General features: G+C 42.9%; 1 protein-coding gene across 3 annotated transcripts in view; it reads left to right on the plus strand.

Moving 5' to 3' along the window:
* The window catches only part of ALPK1 (alpha kinase 1), a 68,097-nt gene extending 51,311 nt beyond the window's left edge, over positions 1–16,786 (plus strand). For all 3 annotated transcript variants that reach the window (XM_054990250.1, XM_054990252.1, XM_054990251.1), the window contains 9 exons: positions 1,888–1,974; positions 3,893–3,969; positions 4,880–4,975; positions 5,814–5,918; positions 6,714–8,790; positions 11,656–11,809; positions 13,040–13,202; positions 14,596–14,782; positions 16,049–16,786. In XM_054990250.1, coding sequence (XP_054846225.1) covers positions 1,888–1,974; positions 3,893–3,969; positions 4,880–4,975; positions 5,814–5,918; positions 6,714–8,790; positions 11,656–11,809; positions 13,040–13,202; positions 14,596–14,782; positions 16,049–16,248 — 3,146 coding nt within the window. In that variant the 3' untranslated portion in view covers positions 16,249–16,786. The remainder of the gene's footprint in view (positions 1–1,887; positions 1,975–3,892; positions 3,970–4,879; positions 4,976–5,813; positions 5,919–6,713; positions 8,791–11,655; positions 11,810–13,039; positions 13,203–14,595; positions 14,783–16,048) is intronic.
* Positions 16,787–19,968: the final 3,182 nt, after the last annotated feature.

Genomic DNA, 19,968 nt, shown 5'->3' on the forward strand with positions numbered 1-19,968 from the left:
TCTCAAATTTGGCTGTTCCATTTATTAATATATAACTGTTGTAATGGCAGAGTTCCATTAGTTTACTGTTTCCATCCTGAAATGGTAGCTTTATTTATCCTAGCAAAAACCTGTGAGGAAGAATAGATTGAGGGAAAGTTTAAATTATGAGCGGAAAGGCAAAAAAAAACAACTAGTTCATGACACCATAAATACACATGTGCTATTCACCCACACTTCAACATGGTATGATCCCACACTCTAGACATTTATATGATACTATCAAAAGGAGATGCTTTGAGTCAATTGTGTCGTTCTTTCTGAAATTAGCCAGATCCATCGGAAGAGCTCATGTAATTAGCCTTAGCCATGTCATTGTGCTATCTGTGCATCTGCTATAGCAGCCAGAGATTGTAGCAACTAATGTATATTTATGTGTACATGTACTATGGCTGTAACCTATGCACCAAGAGGCTGTTTGAATCTCCCTGAAGTCAATGGCATTTAATCATCCAAGCTACATGTAAAATTTCAGGCTAACGAGTTGACTGTGGCAACAGAATTGCTAATTAATGAGACACAATGGATCTATTAAGAATAATGATTTTTTAAAAGGTCATTTAAAGAAAAGTCACTTCTGGATCCCTTCTGCGAATCACAAGCTTTGCACTTCTCAAAACTTACCCAGAAATCCATATGATAGGGTCTTTGGAGTACTTTTGTGTCTGTCATTTTTAGCTTTGGGTCATGTAAAGTTGCTGCGTTTCTGAGAGCTAAGCTACAAGTGACGAATTACACAAGGAGGAACACCTGAAGGGAATCGCAATGTTAGCCAGGAAGCTGAGTTTTAAAAGAGATTGGAAGGCTTTGTCAATTTCCCCTCTCTACAGAGCCAGGGAGATCCCTGCTCAGAAGGTTTGTTTATTTCCTCTTCACTTCTTAGAAGCTGAGGTGAAACTGACAGAGCCTTCTGGAGGCAAAGAGGACATTAACAAACTCTATGCGCAGCCATATCCCTGGATTGACAAAGCCTTCCAATCTCTTAAAACTCAGATTCCCGGCTAACATTGCGACTCCCTTCACGTGCTCCTCCTCATGTAATTCATCTCTTGTAGCTTGGCTCTGACCCAGAATGTTACTATTATGATCAATAGCCAATACGCACTTCTGCACGTGCACAAATACTTATCAACTGACTATCGCCCAAACCACCAATTACCTAATAGGGACATGCATTGAGAAAATTTTTTGTTATAATTTCTGATCCAGACTTCAAGAGGAAATTTATTGCTTATTTCTGGGTAGAATATTACCAGTTTGGGAGTCAAATCTGTGATCCCCCCCCCCTTCAGGACCATTATTTTCAATAAGCAATCTATTCAAGGGTCTGGGGCAGCTGTTTGTAAAGATAATGGCACCAAATTTGCCCAGAACACAATCCTCCCTCTGATCTAAAGTCTTCCTAAATTACAAGCAGATTGAACAAAGGGGCTTGATTTTACAGACCCTCAAAGTAGGTTCCTCTCTGCACAGCTGCACTTATCCCTACTGATTTCCAAAATGGCTGCAGCCTACCTAGCAGGAGAGCTCCACAACAGGCATAGGCATACTGCCTGCCCCTACCCCCCACCCCAGCTGCATCCCTCTCATTTTCCTACTCTTACAGTGACTGAATGCCCATAAACAAACCTTTAACTTTCTGCTGAAAACTACCCGTTTGCCATGTTTCCTTGTTGTGGTCTATTTAGTAAAGGAGGTAATGAAATTGACAGTCCTATGGGGGACTTTTGGGGGGGAGGACTGCAAACAGAATGTCTTGCAGTCCACACCTGCAATAAAATAATACAGAGATGTGTATCAAACTAACTTCACTGAGTATTTAACCAATCTTTTACTTTTATATTTCAGGAGTGTGGAAGTATGCTCAGGAAAGTGATAGAATTCTTGTTCAATCCGTCTGTATGCAAATCAGAGGACAAATTCTACAGAAGCTGGGTAGGTTTTTTCATTGGAATCATGTAGTGATTTCTGTGGTTTCACCTAATGTACCAGTGGTATATATGGCTTTATAACTGTTTTCTGGCCGACAAATATTCTTGATCATTAAAAGATTTCCCATGTGGCTACACGCCTAGCTTGTACAGAGCAATACATAATTTAAAAAAAAACAAATATAAATGCTGAACTAGTTTATCCCAAATACTCTGCCATATACTAATTCAGTATACTTGTCTTAAATTGCTTTATATAATTTATTCCATTTTATAAATTAATGTTTGAAAACCATGTTTGCCAAGATGAGTTTGGTTTGCATAGGACAAGAAAGACAAGGAATGGAGCAAGAAAATAGCATGGAGATTGTGGCTGGGTGGCTAGCAGAAAGCAGACTGCAAAGATGTCTTGAGAGACTGAAACTTCTCCAATTGACCATGAGAGCCCCATCCAGTTTCTGAGCCTTGTTCTGATATAGCTCATGTAGTTCTAAACTTTCTACCAGAACCATGTATATCAGAAACTTGCTTTAAAAAAACACAAGGAAGAAAGGCTGAGATTCTCAGAAGAATACCAAATTCCTTACTAGAATCTAAATTCCTTGAATGATTTTCTATAGTAGATCATGTGACAATTGCTGTTCTGGACAAGTCCATATTATGTCAGCTCATTGATAACAAATAGGCAGTCTGGGTAGTGATGGTAAATCAATAATCATATGATAGCTAATGGTTTGCACCATAAAATTTTTGATTTCTATTATTACTCAGTCTTATGATTATTACTCAATCTTGTGAACTGTCATTAAGATCTTTCCCTAACAGATATCCTCTCTTTTTGAAAAAATAGTTATCATGAAATCAAAGATTATTAATGAATAGTTAACCACTATTAATGAATAGATGCCATTTAAACAGTGGCAAAAGGATATTTCAACATTTATATGGCAAAGAGAAAACCCAAGAGTTAAATATAAAATTCTATAAGATGCGAAGGAGAGAGGCGGCCTAGGTTTACCAGATTTGAAGGTGTATTATGCTGCCATATATCCAATGTGGATGAAGGAATGGATGTTTCTTAGAAATGAGCGGCTCAAATTCACTTTGAGTTCCCCAAAGAAAATGTCTATAAAATGATGTATCAACGGTATATCTCTCCTGATAAATTAGCAAAAATGAGTAAAAGTATGTCAAACAAATGTTGAAAATGTGAGCAACATGAAGGAACATTTTATCACCTTTGGTGGACTTGCCCTAAAGCAAAAAAAAATTTGGTCACAAATTCATATGATAATACAAAAAATGTTGAAGATCAATATACAATTTAAACCAGAAGCCTTTTTGTTGGGACTAATGGACAAACAGTTTGAAAATAAACATGGTATCTTATTTCTATATATGACCACAGCAGCTAGGCTTTTATATGCGCAAAAATGGAAAAGTACAGTATTGCCTAAATCATTGTCTACCTTTATGGTTAACTGGAAATCCCTTATTGACCTTCTGCGTGAGACGAGGAAAAAAGAACTGGTGATCTGTGGTTTTGATTTCTAAGACGTTAAATTTGGGGGGAAATAAATAGAAGGGGGCAGTATTGAAAAGGTAAATTTTGGAGATACTAAAACTAAATGTATAATGTTTGTTAAAATATGATAGGTGTTGTTAAGAAAAATGGAAAATGAAATATGTTATTTTCAATTTTTATTCTTTTTCTCTTTTTGTATTCTTTTTTCTTTACGTTTTCTATTTCTCTGCCCTTTTATTGGACTTTTAATCTTATTAATAAAATAAAAAGTATTTCTCAAAAAAATCTGCTAAATCAGATTAGGTGAAAACTACAGGGTTAAAGAAGTCTTATAAGAACATTTATTCTTAAAATACTTGGGACCTTCTCTCCACTCCCCACCTCCTCTGTATTTCAGGAATGTGGTATGAAGCAGCAGAGCTGATTTGGGCCTCGTTTGTAGGTTTTTTCACACTTCCACAACCAGATAAAAAGGTAATGCTTTCATTTTTAAAAAGTAATCTGGCTTTGCTGGTGTACTGTCTATAGAATTCATTTTGAGAGCAATCCTAAACTCAGGTCTACTCAATGGGGCTGACTCCCTGCAAAGAGGTCTGCACTGTTTGTTCTCCTGGATTGTTATGCCTAAATTTAAATTTATCTCCACAACAGATCTTCTTGCAAAGAAAGAGAACAAAGCTTGCCTGAAAGCCAATTATTATGTGGGGATGGACCAATTGTGTAGCTTCTCCAATGAGAAAGGGCTGCTCATACTATTTCAATCATTCCTGCCCAACCAGTAGAAAAGTTAGCTGTCCTGGTCAGAAGGTGTGCAAACAGACTTACATTGTGCTTCTAGTTCTCTTTATATAATGCATTTAAAATAAGCCTCCCCAAAGAAATAATAACCAAGAATGGTTTCAGGAGGGTAGCCATGTTATTCTGCAGTAGAAATCAAGATATGAGTCCAGTAGAACCTTAATTTCCAGGGTATACGCTTTCAAAAGTCAAGCTCCCTTTGTCAGATACAAGTAGAAATGGAGATCCCTGAGCCCTTATATCCCAGGCAGAAGGTGAGTGGGGTGTTGCAAACAAGGGAGTCGGGATGCAAAAGTACAATGCAAAATGTAATCAGCTTGATTAGAGCAGGGAAGAAATGCTTAGGGGTAGGAAATGGGCTTGGGCAGACAGGCTGCCTCTCCCTCCCTCCCTCCCTCAGCTGGAATTCTTATGTACTAAATCCATGCAACACCGTTGATAAACACCACCCCAAATGATGCAAAACAGTGTACAAGCTTTTGAGTTCTCCAGAACTGTTCATGAGGCTGGATGTTCATCTTCTTCCAGCTGATAATCCTCTCTCTCCCTTTCTCTCTCTCTCTTTCTCTGTGTGTTTTTCATGCAGGGGATTGCTTCATCATTGGGTATTTTGGCTGACATCTTTGTCTCCATGAGTGAAAACGATTACAACAGTTTCAAAATGAACTCTCAGGTTGACCTGGTAACTATTTGTGTAGACGAACATCATTTAATTAATCCCAAATTGTCAGTGTACCAGAACCCCCCCCCAAAAAGATAAAAAAAATACTAGCCAGCCAAGGGGCAGTGCCCAGCTTGCACAAGGCTCGCATGGCTAGGGAGAGGTGGCAACCAGCCCATCAAAGACCACCCCGAAGTCTGCATGGCCAGAAAGGAAGTTGCACTCAGCCCACACGAGGCCCACGTGATTGAGGGGGAGGTGGCATCTGGCCTGTCCAAGGCCTGCCCATTTGAGGGAAGGTGGCACCTGGCCCTTATGAGGCCTGCCCAGCTGGTGGAAGGTAACACTCACCCTACACAAGAGAGATGACATCCAGCTCACATGAGTCCACCCAGCCAGACGGAAGTAACACTCAGCCCAGACAATGCCCACACGTGATGTTCCCAGCCCTCCCAAGCCGGGAGGGGGGGGCGTTAAAAGAGGAGGCTTGTTTGGCAGGTGGCCCCCTCTCCCTCCCTCCCTCCTTTGGGGATGTGGGACTGGGCTTGGGCAGACAGGCTGCCCCTCCCTCCCTCCCTCAGCGGAATGGGGCCAAGTAAGCCATGGGGGGGCATTTTTCTGTCCAAGTCCCCCCTTGAATGGGAGGCCCCCTTTGATCACCTACAAGACTATGCTGAGGATCTGGGATCTGAATGGACAAAAGCCATTGGGTGGGTGGCTGTAGAAGCAGAACTGGGCGAGACCACCCCATTAGGTCTGGTGTTGATTATAATTTCTCAGATTGTTCTTTTTGATTCTAATCTATAAGATGCTTGTACAAATAAATAAAAAAAACCTGTTTTAATTTAACTTTCAACAGAACCTTCTTAAAGAGTTTGACCATCGTTTATTGTCTGCTGCTGAAGCCTGCAAGCTGGCAGCTGCCTTTAGCCAGTTCACACCACTGTTCGTGCTCACAGCCACGGTAAGTACAATACGCCCCGTTACTGTTGCTTCTTAGCGCTGGAAAATCTTTTTCATCTATGGTTGCAATCTGATACCATATTTGAGTCTAAATTCCAGTTTCAGGTGAAATAAATGAATTTAAATGGTTCGAGTGAACTATAATTAAGATTTCACTCTTCTGGAGTGCGTTATTTGGGACAAATGCTTGCTATAAACTATTTCCTGTTGTCTAATAGTAAAAAGTCCAGTAGCACCTTTAAGACTAACCAACTTTATTGAGGCATAAGCTTTCGAGAACCACAGCTCTCTTTGTCAGATGCATGAGAGCTGTGGTTCTCGAAAGCTTATGCCTCAATAAAGTTGGTTAGTCTTAAAGGTGCTACTGGACTTTTTACTGTTTTGCAACTACAGACTAACATGGCTAACTCCTCTGATTCCTGTTGTCTGTAACAGGAGTGGTGTAGTGTTGAACTAGGATCTAGAGGACTCAGGTTTGAAGGCCCCCTCTGCCAGGGAAGCTTGCTGGGTGACTTTGGGCCAGTCACACACTCTCAGCCTTACGGTCCTCACAGGGTTGATATTGTGAAGATAAAATGGAGGAGAGGAGAATGATGCAGAAACTGTGAATGAGAAAGTGAGAAAGAGAAGGTTTGCAGTTGGGAGGAAATGTTAATGTATAACAAGGTTATCCTAATCAAAATTAATGGTAATATTAAAGTTTTCCAGCACTGTGAATTCAGATTCTTCAAAGGATCTGAACTTCAGATAAGACACAAGAAAGACTTTATTCGTTTCATTTGTCTTTGTTTTCTAGAATATCCGTGGAATGTGTTTGCTATCTTATAGCTACTCAAATGCATGCCCATCAGAGAAGCGAAAGTTCTATTTGTCAGAAGCCAAGGAGTCCTTTGAAATTGGCCTCCTTAGTAAGAAGGATAAAGAGCTAGTCACTAGCAAACAGGAACTTCACAGTTTTGTCAAGGCAGCTTTCTGTCTTACAAAAGTGCATCAGCAGCTCTATGGAGAAAATATTACACTTGTTCAAGTAAGCCAGTTATGCCAGGAAGCCTTGGAGAAGATGTATGCTTATGGGTATTCACCACGCCCAGAAGAACAAGACAAAGAAATTCTTGCCAAGCAAATCATGTGCCTGGTTATATCTGTTAAGGAGCAACTGCAAGTGCCGACTGTCCCTAATTCAGACCCCAAGTCTTATGTTCCAGATAGCTACAAAAAGGCAGTAGAAAAGCAGATTGTGAATGGTGAACAAAGCTTTGAACAAATCCTCAAAATGTATTCCCAGCATCATGCATCAATCTGTGAAGTTTTTGAAAGTGCTTGCAAGAGCCATAAAATGAGAAAAAAGGAAGGCAAAATGGGACCCTGTATAACAGCTTTGAAAACTGAAACTAGAAATGTAGACACTGTGTGCACAACAGAAGAAAGGTCACATCATAGAAAGGGCCCTGTGAAGATTTCAGTTTCCCAAAAGATGGGGAAAGGTCATGAGGGTCTGAAGGGTCCAATCCGAAAGAAATTATCTAAAGTACCTGCAGTGGATCTCTCCCTTGATGAAGAGACAGAGAATGAACCATCCGAAGGGGCTCAAAGCAGTGCTGATGGTGGTTCAAGCCCATCTCGAAGCAAGAGTGAAGAAGTGTCTAGCTCTCTGCGATCGTGGAGTAAATTATCCAAATCTAGTTCTTGTACTAGTTGGGAAGAAATGGACAATGAAAATGAAATGCTCCAAGAAAAGGCAACAAAAAGAAAAGGCTTCACAGGTGAGAGTCAGCATCTCTCTGCAGCCTTGACTGAGGGTGCCGAAGAAAATGTTGAAGATTGCAACCTTGATTTGTTGTCTTCCGAAGCTCATAATCTCTCTCTTCAAGATAATCAAACCAACTGTAGAGGCTCTTTTAAGAAAAACACAACTTCAGCTAGTAGTCAATCAGAATTATACCCAAATTTCAAAGAAGGGCATTTGGAGGGAACAGAACATGAAGAGAATAATTTAAAACACTCACTTGCGGAAGCCAATAACACCAGCTACAAGAATGACTGTGATTCTTCAAGTGATTTAATAATTCCTTCTTCTAATAGACCTTCTAAACAAGATCAGTTTGGAATGTCTGACTTCTCTTCCATAAATGATTCCAGCTGTAGGAAAGGAAGCACAAGAGATCCTGACAGTGGCAAACCAGTTATAGATCCAGGATCAATAAATCACTGCCCATTGGTTGACCCAGAAGGAGAAACCGAAGACGCACCAGTGAGTTCACATCTGCCTGGAGACTGCATGACATCTGCTTCCATAAACAGTGCGATCAAAGCAGAACGTGACAATTTTGTACAAAATTGGATTAATAAATCTGTTATAACAGGGGCTTCAGGGGCCTCATTTGAAATGCCTGAAGTTGACACCCAAGGAGTTACAGTAGACGACTGGGAAGTTGTTTCTGGTAGTGGAAGGCAGTTTGTGGGTTCTTGTACTGACATGAACATCATGAGGGATCGGCCAAGTCATGGGCCGGAGACTCTGTCAAGGAGGAACAAATCTTTAGTAAATCAGTTTAGTGACTGTACCACCACTGAAGAAGATGAAGGTGAAAAACGAAGACCCATTTTGACCCACAGCTCCAGTTCTCTGAAATCATGGTACAAATCATCCCAGTTTTCCAGCAGTTTTTCTGAACTGGAGAGTCCTTTGTTTTTGGACTCCAGTGGGAGCTCTTTCAGCTTTATAGGAAGGACCAAAGAACAAGTCCTCCAAGCTCGCGATCTGAGCAACAATGACTATGAGAGGCTTTTGTCAGGGGTTGAACATACTTGGCTAGTGGAGAGGCTGAAGAATACCGGGCTCTTTAAGCCAAAACTTCTCCATAAAGCATACTGTAAGTACAACTTTCTAAAATGTATCTGTATATAATCACCTCATTACAGAAAGTTTGTGCTAAAAGATGGAGGGAAACTACATTCTAACATTTTTTTGCCACATCAAGCATTCAGGTGTTTAATCTGCTCTTTCCATCCCCCAACCATGATGATTATTAGCTGCAAGAAAAAGCACACGTGGAAGGGGGAAATCAAAAACAAAGGTTGAAGAAAGGGCACAGAAAATTCCCATGTGTGACCAACACAATACCTCTGCGTTCTCAGGAAAGCAGCACAGAGAATCCTTGCTCTTTGGAAGCAACCACAGTTTCATATCCTCCCCCCAGTTATGAAGATTCCTGAGTGTCCTTGAACTACTCATTCTCTCTCAACCTGAGAGAAGGTTGCTGTAAAGATAAAACGGGGGAGAAGAGAACTGGTATGCTTCCTGGAGGAAAAGCAGGCATAAAAATTTGGTAGATGACAGCTTTAATTTATTACTTTTTAACATCTTGCCATTTGAAGGTTCTGCCTTAAGAGTCTCTCTACACGAGACATCTTACACTGGGACGCTCAAGTATAAGGAGACACAATGTTAGCTGGGAAGTGTAGTTTAAAAAGACAGAGCAGAAGGCTCTTTCACGTTCACCTCTCTACAGGAGGGTAGTTTTAAAAGACAGAGCCAGCAGAGATTGCTCCTTAGAAGGTTTGTTAATTTCATCTTCACCTCCAGGAAGGCTCTATCAACTTCACTTAACATACCCTCTAAGGAGCGATCTCTGCCAGCTCTGGCTTTTTAAACTACGCTTCCCAGCTAACATTGCATCTCCCTACACTTGAGCATCCCCATGTAAGATGTATTGTGTAGAGACTCTCAAGCACCAAATTGTTTTCAACCTTCTTATTTAGACAAGTGAATATTTTAATGTTAGTCCGTTCCACTCCACCCTACCAAACCCCCTGCTGCCCTTTATTTCTTTTTGGATGTATATCGAAAGCTTATTACAATGTAATCAAAGATAAACATTCAAAATGTTGGATAAAAGAAATAAAAATTGACTGGAATATATGGGGAAAGTGTTGATACATAGTACAATATTTAGTGATTTTCCTTTGCTTGCAAATTATTTTTTTTCTTCATTAGAGTAATATTTTAACCTCACACCACATCTGTGAGTTAGTCTATCTGTGAAATACAGGATATGTGTGATACCTGCCAGCTCACTCAGTATCTGGATAGGGATTGGTCGCTGCATTTCCCCCAAATCCAGGCCCACAGTCTAGCTGCCATACCAATGTTGAGTATTTTTTTAAACTTGACCCTGTCCTAGAATTGTATAACTTCTCCTGGGATTAGTGTAAGTGTTTCCTGCAGGAAAGCTCAGAGTGGTGGCAAGTTTAACTCTAAGAGATATGCATTTACAAACATGAGATTGTTACTGTCATGATTTTCCATTTTGAGTTATACATCCTGCCAAAGTTCTTCATGGTTCATTAGACAGTCCTAAAATGAATTACACTCTTCTAAGCCACTTGAATTCAGTGAACCCAGGGTGTTGCTCTTAAGGTATAGCCAGCGTGGTGCACCGGCTAGTGGCGGACTAGGATCTGAGCGATCTGTGTTCGATTGCCCCCTTTGCCATGGAAGCTTACTGGTGACCTTGGGTCAATCACTTACTCTCAGCCTCACTTACCTCACAGGATTTTTATGAGGAAAAATGGAGGAGAGGGGAATGACGTAAGCAGCTTTGGGGCCCCACTGAGGATAAAGGTGAGGTAAAATGAAGCAAAATTAAAACATACAAATACTCAGGATTGCACTGTTTGCCCCGTTGACAACAGTGGAATAGAACCAAGGGCAGATTATACTATTAACATGGCTCGGTGTCCTTGTCATCATCTTAGTAATAAAACAGCACTTTCGTTTTTGAGTTTCCCATCCTTCTGGTTACGACATCTGCCGTGAACTACTTACTAAACAAGCACTTATGAAACTTTATTCTATATTAAATAATATCAATAAACATCACTTTATCAATTTGATAAAGTGATGCTTATTGGTATTAATATAGAATAAGGCTTCGTAAGTGCTTGTTTAGTAAGTAGTTCACAGCAGATGTTTTTGTTTCAGCCCTTTCCGTGAATATCTTTTTTCTTTGTACTCTTCTGGTTATAGCTTCTCTTATTATACAACATATATTTGAGAAACGTCTTCCCATACTGCAGCAAATTCACTTTCCTTTGCCACATTGCATGTTTCTGTTTATAAGTAAATCTGATTATGATATTATTCTGTAACAATGAATACAGCTTTTTGTGGGTTAGGGAGTTAAAACATAGTATCACTGTCTTGGGACTGTATTTGAGAAAGGGTATAGATCTTAAAAGAAAACATGTCAACTCTGCCATGCTACTCTTGGTTACTTGCATAGAACAACCTGTTAGAAGAACAGACCAGCGATGTCTCTAGCTCAGGCCTTCAGGACTGCCAGCCAAGAAAAAGGAAGGCAACAACCATAGAGTCAGTTAGATAGATAGGCTGCTATCAGTCTCCTTCCTGCCAGGGGAACTTCCTTCCTTCCCTTCTCTCCTCCTCTCTCTCTTCTCCCTTGCATACACCAGGAGAGGCAGCATGGTGTCTCCTCCGGAGAGAGATGTCCTGCTTACAATCTAAAGCCATCCTAGCCAGTTAGATTAATTACTAGTTCTTTCTCTCCACTAAACTTATGTAAATATATTTCTTTAGTCAAATAAACAGTTGTTGGTTCTCTAACTTGGATGAGAGCTTTCTGCATGCAGTTTGTTTAGTTAACATGCCTTAACTAAAACCTAATACAACCTTGCCGAAGAAATGTTCAATTCGTTTGTCTCCTTGTCTCCGCTAGATGCTCTTCTTTTGAAATACTCTAAGAAATCTGGGCTATGGACAGGCCAGGAGACAGCTGTATATATTGGAAACAACTTAAGCGTGGCAAAGAAAGGCAAGCAAAGGAATGCTTTTTGGATACACTTTCTACACCAGGAAGAGACTTTGGGAAGGTATTTCTCAAGCCAACGTGAAATGTTGATCAGTCCAGATGCACAGTGAACATGGTGGGAATTGTCTCTCGACTATCACTCCTTAAGGGACTTTGGCAGGGCAGGCCATTCTCAGCAATGGTACCAGAGCTCTGAAGTGCCTGGTGAAGGCCCACCAAGCTACAGCGCCACTAGATTTTTGCAGGCTGGTTAAAGCTTAGCTGCTCTACCAGTTTTTAAAATTATCTTTTAATCAAGATTCAGCCAAAGGTCATTTACTTATTTATAATATAGATGTATACCCCACCTTTCTTCCACCATGGAACTCAAGATGGCATGTATTTAGCTCCCAAGTGGTCTCCCATCCAAGCACTGACCATATCCAGGCCTGCTTAGCTACAGTAAGTTCACTTTATCATGAGTCCTAGTTAAGCATTTTTAAGGCTGCAGTCCTGCTAAGGAGAATTCCCAGTGAATGTATTGGAACTTACAGTCAAAGAAACATAGGGTTGGATCCATAGGGCTGTTATGCTGGCAGAACAGTAGAAGAGGGGAGGGCAATTTTTGCTGATTCTCCTTTCGCACTACAGACTCCCACATAGCCCCCAATGCTGTTCTGAAGGGTTCCTTGACTTCAAGTACAAAATGTGAAGAGGTCAGTACACTGCAGCAGGACAGAGAAGGGAGGCAGAGAAGTCCCGTTCTGTTAGCTATGTGTTGTGCTGGCAGTGTTTGGAGCCAACCTCTAGTTTGAACTGTTTGTTTCATTGATTTCAGTAGTAGGGGTACCCACACATGGAGTTGAATCCAAAGGCAATTTCCTGCCATTGTAAGCACAGCCTGTGGAAGGGGTGTGATTTTCACCAATCCTTCTTTCTCACTGTAGTTCGCTGAGCTCAAAAAACAGCTTTTGTGAAACAGGAATCCTCAGGAAGGGCAGGGGGGGGCCAAGTGTGAGGGGGTAGTTGGTGAAAATTGCTCCCCTTTGGTGAAAAATAATCATTGGCTTTCTTCCGTGATTAGTTCTACGACTGAAAAGAATGGGGCTAAGTACACATTTTATTTATTTATTTTAAAAGCCTAAGGAAGCTTACAGTTAAGACCAGCCCTGCAATTTGGCAGTCTTTAGGATTGTATTGTATAATTTCATGTAAGCATGCATCGCATTGACTCCTGCTGAAGAAGAGCAGTGAATAAGTTTCCCAAAGAAGTTACACAGGTGTGTGGTGTCGTGTTTTATATTCTGCGTAGGTACGTTGGGAAAGAGTACAAAGAAGAGAAGGGGCTCCTCCACCATTTCAATGATGTGGAACGGCAAATGACTGCGCAGTACTATGTGACGGAGTTCAATAAAAGGCTGTATGAGCAAAACATCCCCACACAAATCTTTTACATCCCATCAGCAGTACTCTTGGTAAGGAGCTGCAAGGCATTCAAAGGAACCTATCAGGTGAAAGACGATGAGTAAGCTTGGGACCTCTTAGGATCAATAGTCTTGGTTCATGTTTAAGGCCAAATCATGGTTTGGTTATCACATGAGTGAGTCTCGGGCTCTTATGCTACCTCCTCCCTTCATGCTGCACTTCACTCACTCCCTTTCCCTCCCAACAAACTCTAATTCAGATCCAGGCTAGACACCTCCAAAGGCACAAGCATGAATTTCCTGCCTCCTGTTAGAAAAAGGGACTGGCGATGTCTCTGGCTCAAATCTTCAAGACAAGAACCATAGAGTAAGACAGATAGAGAGGCTAGTATCAGTTTCCTTCCTGCCTACTCTGCTATTTCTCACTTTCTCTGATTGGTAGAATGTAGTCTAAGGGAACTTCCTTCCTTCTTCCCTCCATGAGTCATGGTATCTCCTCCTGGGACAAATGAAGCAGATGGCCTGTTATCAATCTGAAGCCATTCTTGTTAACTAGATTAGTTAGTCATTTTTTCTCTCCACCGTACTTAAGTTAATGTACTTCTATAAATAAATAGACAATTATTGGTTCTTTAACTCAAGGGAGAGGCTCTCTCTGTGCAGTTTGTAAGATAGTGTGGTAAATATTCGTTTAAGCCACGCTGCTGCGCTGAAGCTCAGGAGGAGCACTCTGTTAATAAGGAAAGGAAGGGCTATCTGACTGGTTCAGCCATCCTTAACTAAACCCAACACCTCCCCGCTTGTGTCAGCCTATAATGCCCTCCAAATCCTGTTCCCAGGGATCCCCTCTCCCTCAGGAATGGGATTGGGGGGCATTTGGGGGGGCTGCCATGGGAAAGGGAGGGGCGAAATCACGCTAGGCAGGCAGCAGTCCTGGCATCAATGGAATCATTAGTCTAAATACAACCCTATGGTTTGTGCTTGCCCTTCAAACCAGAATTGAAAACCGCACTCATGCCCCAGTTCCCATGTCTGATTTGGAGGGTAAGTGCCATTTGCTGGTTCTGGTATAATAGCAAACTGTGGTTGCCACAAATCTGGCAGGGGATTCCAGAGCATGAGCGAACGGAGAAGACAACATTATTATTATTTATTGCATTCCTATGCAGCTTGTCTTCTTTATTGTTTAAGGACAATATATATAGGATTCCCAAGAACTGTCCAGGAAGGGACCACACCTAGAACTATTATAGTATTTATTTACTTAGCTTCAGCATGGCTGTTGTCTTGTAAGCTTTTCAGTGATACCTTGAGTGCGTGAGTCTGGGGCACTGTCACATAATATTAAACCATGGCTTAACATAACTTAGGAATAACAGAATTGTTCTGTCTTCAACAATGTGGAAACTGAAATGTTATTCCCATGATCATCTTTTGTTCCCAGATACTAGAAGGTAAATCTATACAAGGATGTATAAGCACGGAGCCTTATATCCTGGGAGAGTTTGTGAAGTTATCCAATAACACCAAAGTTGTAAAATCAGAGTACAAAGCCACCGAATATGGACTGGCCTATGGCCATTTCTGCTATGACTTTTCTCAAGGCTCAGATGTGGTCGTTGATTTACAAGGTTTGTACTGCAAGGCCTGAAATTTTGAGATGCCGTCTTTTATTGGACTAATGAGTGGTTCCGTTTTTCCAAACCTTAGAAAATTCCTCTTTGGGGCATGTTCATTCATTGCTGGAGTTTAAAAGGCTGAAAGGTACATGGAAATGGCAACTGAAAACCCAGTGAGTTGGATCGCATGATCCATCGGTGGAAAGCACTGTGGGTTGCCAATCTTCCCCGTTTTCCCTTCCTCCCAGTTTTCCTTTCCAACCTCAGGCAGGTTTCTTCCTAGGATCACAGGACCCCCATGGAGTAATAGCCACATATGTCAGGAGGCTGAGAGGGGAGGAAAAGAGGTAGAATCTCTCTTTCATGCCTTTTGCATGAGCAGAGCTCCATTGATAAAAGAGGAAAAAAGGAACAATTTTACCCCCTTCCCCTGCCCCTCTGCTCTTCCCCATAAACCAGGTTGCTGGGATTCAACCTTTTACTCAACTGCTGCACGCACTCTCTATTGAATTGGAACAGGGGTGTAGTTGTTGATTGCATTTTTGGAAGTCGTTTTGTTACACCAAGCTTTTAATAAATGGACTTGCTAGCCTGATAATGCCCTGGCAGTTTGCAGTAACACAGCAAACAGTTTCTGATCAAGATTCAGGTCCAGTAGCACCTTAAAGACCAACTAGATTTCCAGAGTATCTGACAAAGGGAGTTCTGGCTCTCAAAAACAAATACCATGGAAATATAGTTGCTCTTTAATGTGCCAGTGGACTCGAATCTTGCTCTTCTACTACAGACCAACATGGCTACCCACCTGAAACTAGTTTCTGATCTGTAATGCAAATTTGCTAATTTCCATTCTTCTTGTCATAACCAGCTTTTTTTGGTCAGGTATTGAAATCATAACTTCATCTAAAGACAAAAAAAAATGCCTCAATCTTGTTCTTCCTTGCATTGATACCTAAATTTGTTTTATTTATTTAAAACATTTTTATGCCAACTTGCCACCCAAGGCAGCAAACAGAAAAACGTTAAAACATTTGAACATTAAAACAGGATTTAAAATAATATATAAAAATATTCAATCAGAGTATATAAATACAGCAACACACAACACCAAAACCAGGGAGGAGGGCCAGTTACAGCTATTGGGTATGCCAAATGGAAGAAGCAGGAGTGTTTCCTCTACCGGAATGACAGGAATGTTGCCTGTTCAGTTAGTAAGTCTGTGAAAATGACGCATCTTGTGTGTAGTTTTTGATCAGGGATTTTTTGTTATTTTGACAGGTTGGGTGACTGGCAATGGAAAAGGCCTCATCTACTTAACTGATCCCCAAATCCATTCCCTTTCTCAGAAGGAGGTGTCATGCCTGATGAACTTTGGGAAGAAAGGGATTTACTATTTCTTCAATAATCAGCACACAGAATGTAATGAAATCTGCCATTGTCTTTCATTGGCAAGACCTACTGTGGAGAAGCCAAGCTGACACTGAGTAAAGATTGAGAATTTTCCCCAAGAAACATTTCTATTATGTTTTGGGTTGCCTGCCTCTACACCATGATAGTCAACCTTTAATCGTGTTGTTCTAATATATAACATTGTAATATTCTTAGCGATACCATTATTGCTACTCTCAAATGGCAGAGGCAACATCCCCAGGACCAAAAACCACAGGATACAGTCCTCTGATTTTTTTTAAAAGGTGCAAATATATTATATATATTTGAATGTGTCTAAACAAATCTTCCCTGATGTTTCTCTGGGTTCAGCTGGTGAAAGAGGAAGAAAACTGTTTAACGAGCACACACACATCCCAAAGTCTGTGTCAAGGCTCATGGGTTTCATGAGGACAAAATTCAAGTGTGACAAGGGCTGAAGTGAGGAGAAAAATCAGGCAAGATCCAGCAGAAAGCTGGTATGATCCATCTCTCTGTTGCTGGTTATGTGGAACCTGCTGTTCTATCATATCTATTAGTTTTATACAGTCTTCTTGCTAGACAATAAATACTTAGTTATGGAGTCCACTTGTTTGTATGTGTGTGTTTGAGTTATTACTATAATCATCAGACAATGGCTGAGTTCAAACTATAGTCTCCCCATGTAACTGCATTCCAGAATAAATTATTTGGAGGGGTGTGACTAACTGTGCAATCCTAAGCCCTGAGTCAGCACCCCCACCCATGCATCAACATAAATGTGGTGCTGCTCCACCACTCCCTATGGACTTTTGCAGAAAAGCCACGCCGGTATGAGAGCTCGGCAAAGCGAGGCGCAGCCACCAACAAGAGCACCCACCCGCCGATCCCCTGACAACCCCACCTACACCAGCCAATTGCTGCACCGCTCCCCTGACAGGCATGTGAGGGGTAAGCAGCAGCGCAGCCAATGGGGAGGCCATGATCCCCGCTGAAAAGTGCCTAGAGACTTGTGGCGGGGCCATTTGAACACATCAGTGCATCACAACAATGCGAGAACGTAGGTTGGACCTCGAGAGCCATGGCCCGGTCTTGGGGTGATGCCCCCCAGAGTAGACTGACTGCCTACAGGAGCAGAGAAACTGCTCCAGGGGCCGTCGTCCACCTCTCCTGATGCCAGATTTCCCAAGTCCATCCCTGCTTCCACAAACTCTGAAAAGGAGGGTGGTTCACCCTCCCAGAGGAGGAGCTTCGGAGATCCCAAAATGTCATTCCACATCCCCCACCTCCCGGCAGCAACTGCCTTCTTCCCCCACATGCAGCGATCATCTACCTGGCTTATCAGATGCCAGCAGCTTAGTCTATCAGAGAATGAAAGTCTTCAGTAGACATTCATGGGCCACACTTCAATTCCCACCCCACTGCCTAAAGTTACATTGAGGGGGAAAGGGGCAGGGAAGCTGGGGGTGCCACTTGACACCTGCTCCTCGTGGCAGCAGAGCCCACTCCATCCATCCCAACCCTAAGCCAGGAAACATTTTTAGGGATGTGTGAGAAGGCTTCCGGACAGGGAGTTGCGGGGGGGGGGGGGGCAGCTACTGTCAATGCCAGGCAAGCAAGCAGGCAGACAGCAGTTTGTTGTTTTTCAACACATACTTTATTAAACTGGAAAAAGTGCAGAGGTTCTCTGGACATGTTTCCTGCCAATGTTCTTCAGCTGGAAAGGGAGCAAAGGTAGTTTGCACGGCAGTCAGAGCCGCAGAATCCATCCCTCATCCTGCCCTTGCAGGGGCGAGGCTGACGTGGGCTGCCTTGGGAAACTGCTCCCTGGGCTGGACCTGAATGGCACTCGCGGAGGATTACCGGGGGCTGAAACAGCCATGCTCCGTGGTCTCCCGGACAAGTTGTGACCTGCCTGCAAGGGAAACAGTCACATGTTGCAAGTGACCCAGCCCAGTCTGCAACGTCTGGGAAGATGTCCATGGTTGGGAGCAGCAACGGCAGCTCCACAGGTGCAGCTCGCAACCAGATGATGCATGACCCTCTGGCGAGAAAGTGCCTTGGGATGATCTTATCCTGTGAGGGAGAAAGGAGCTGAGCACCCTCCAGCAACGGAGTTACGAACACCCAGTCAACCCGACCCGCAGCTTTGCTTCTTCCACTTCCTCCTCTGCTGGGAGGGGCCTTGGCTGAGGGAGTCTGAACAGAGATCCCAAATGGGTAGCCACCTCCCCTCCCGGAATGGCTGTGTCAAGAGTAGTTCTCTGGGCAACTGCCTCTGTGGCAGGCAGGGGCTACCGCCACCGCCACCGCCCCCTCACCAGCCGAGCCTCACCTGCAGAAGCTGGCGGTCAGGTGAGGGGGAGGGTGGCTGACACAAATCAGCGAGCCAGATTAGTTGCTGCCCCAGCTCCTTCTTGCCTATCAGTGCTCCCTCTCACCTTCCTGAACTGGGACTCCAGAGTCAGATAACCTGCAAGGGGACTTGGGTGATTATTGTTAGTCAGACATTCTGGACTTTGCTCCTCTTCCCATGAGTGAGTGTAAAGTGCTCCCAATTTTCTGCTAAGTCCCTCCAGTGCACTCATGGCCCTCCACTGTGAACATTCACTCTCCCGCCTTGCGCACAAAGTCCCCACAGCAGCAGGTTGACAGGCAGAGTCTCCGGCTGCCTGCCCACTTACCTGAGCATGAGTCACAGCCAGAGGTTTTGTAGGGTGCCTGGGCAGGTGATTGGGCATGGGGAGGGGGGGCTCGCCCACCCCAGAAGTGCACGTAGATTGGACTCCATGGTAGTTGCTATCCTATGCCCCATTCGGGCCGTGTGGCAGGACTGAGCACCGGGAGAGGGGCCCAAGTTTTTCCGTTCCTTGGGTGCCTATGGGCTATGCCTGTTTTTCATGGCGTGACTTACCACCGCTGCAGGGGGTGTTCCCAGGCCTGGGGCAGCTTAGGAAGCCAATTAACTTGCAGCCCGCCCCCTGCCCCGCTACCTCCAGCACCGGTGCAGGACCTTGTGCCTCACCCCTCTGCCCGGCTGCCAAAGGTCCCTGCCAGCAGCGGCCCCGGCACAGTAGCGCACCTCAGGCAGGCGCTGGTGGAGATGGGAGTACATCCATGTAAGAGCCATTTACGCCCGCGCAAGCCTTAGTTCTCTCCCTGTGAATTTTACACACACATCCCTTAGGATTGGGCTTCCCAACAACATCTCCAGACCTAGAAACTAGAGACTTAAAATTCACACCCTATAAACTTCTTCTTTTTATACTTTTATTTTTATAACTGAGGTTTTGGGGACCATTTAACCTTGTAGTCATCAGTGAAGGCAATGCCCTGACTCAGAGTGCCACCCAGCATTCACTTGGCCTGTTATGAGGGGAATGTAGGCTGGAAGGAGCCAAACTTGATTAAAACAACTGAGAAAGAGATTTATGTCAGCAGTTCGCACAACTTAGTTGTTTCCTTGTTTTCCTTTTCTCCAGCATTCTCCGTATTACAGTAATAAAGTTTCTAGAAAGCTGGGTACTAAGAAAATGCAACAGTTAAAAAGTAGGTTTCTTATTTGGCTGATTCAGACTTATAACATGGGACAGGAAGGCTTTTAACTGTTTTTATCAGGAAGAGCAGTCAAACCTTTATAACACGCAGCAGATAGCCCCCCCTTTAAACTATTTTTATTTTTTATCTTCTGGTACTGCTCATTCAGCTGTTGCCTTAAACAGAAATTAAAATGGGAAAACTTTACTTAATATTGTCGAAGGCTTTCACGGCCAGAGAACGATGGTTGTTGT

The sequence above is a fragment of the Eublepharis macularius genome, chromosome 10 (genome assembly GCF_028583425.1).
Source record: "Eublepharis macularius isolate TG4126 chromosome 10, MPM_Emac_v1.0, whole genome shotgun sequence".
In the NCBI taxonomy this organism is placed as follows: domain Eukaryota; kingdom Metazoa; phylum Chordata; class Lepidosauria; order Squamata; family Eublepharidae; genus Eublepharis; species Eublepharis macularius.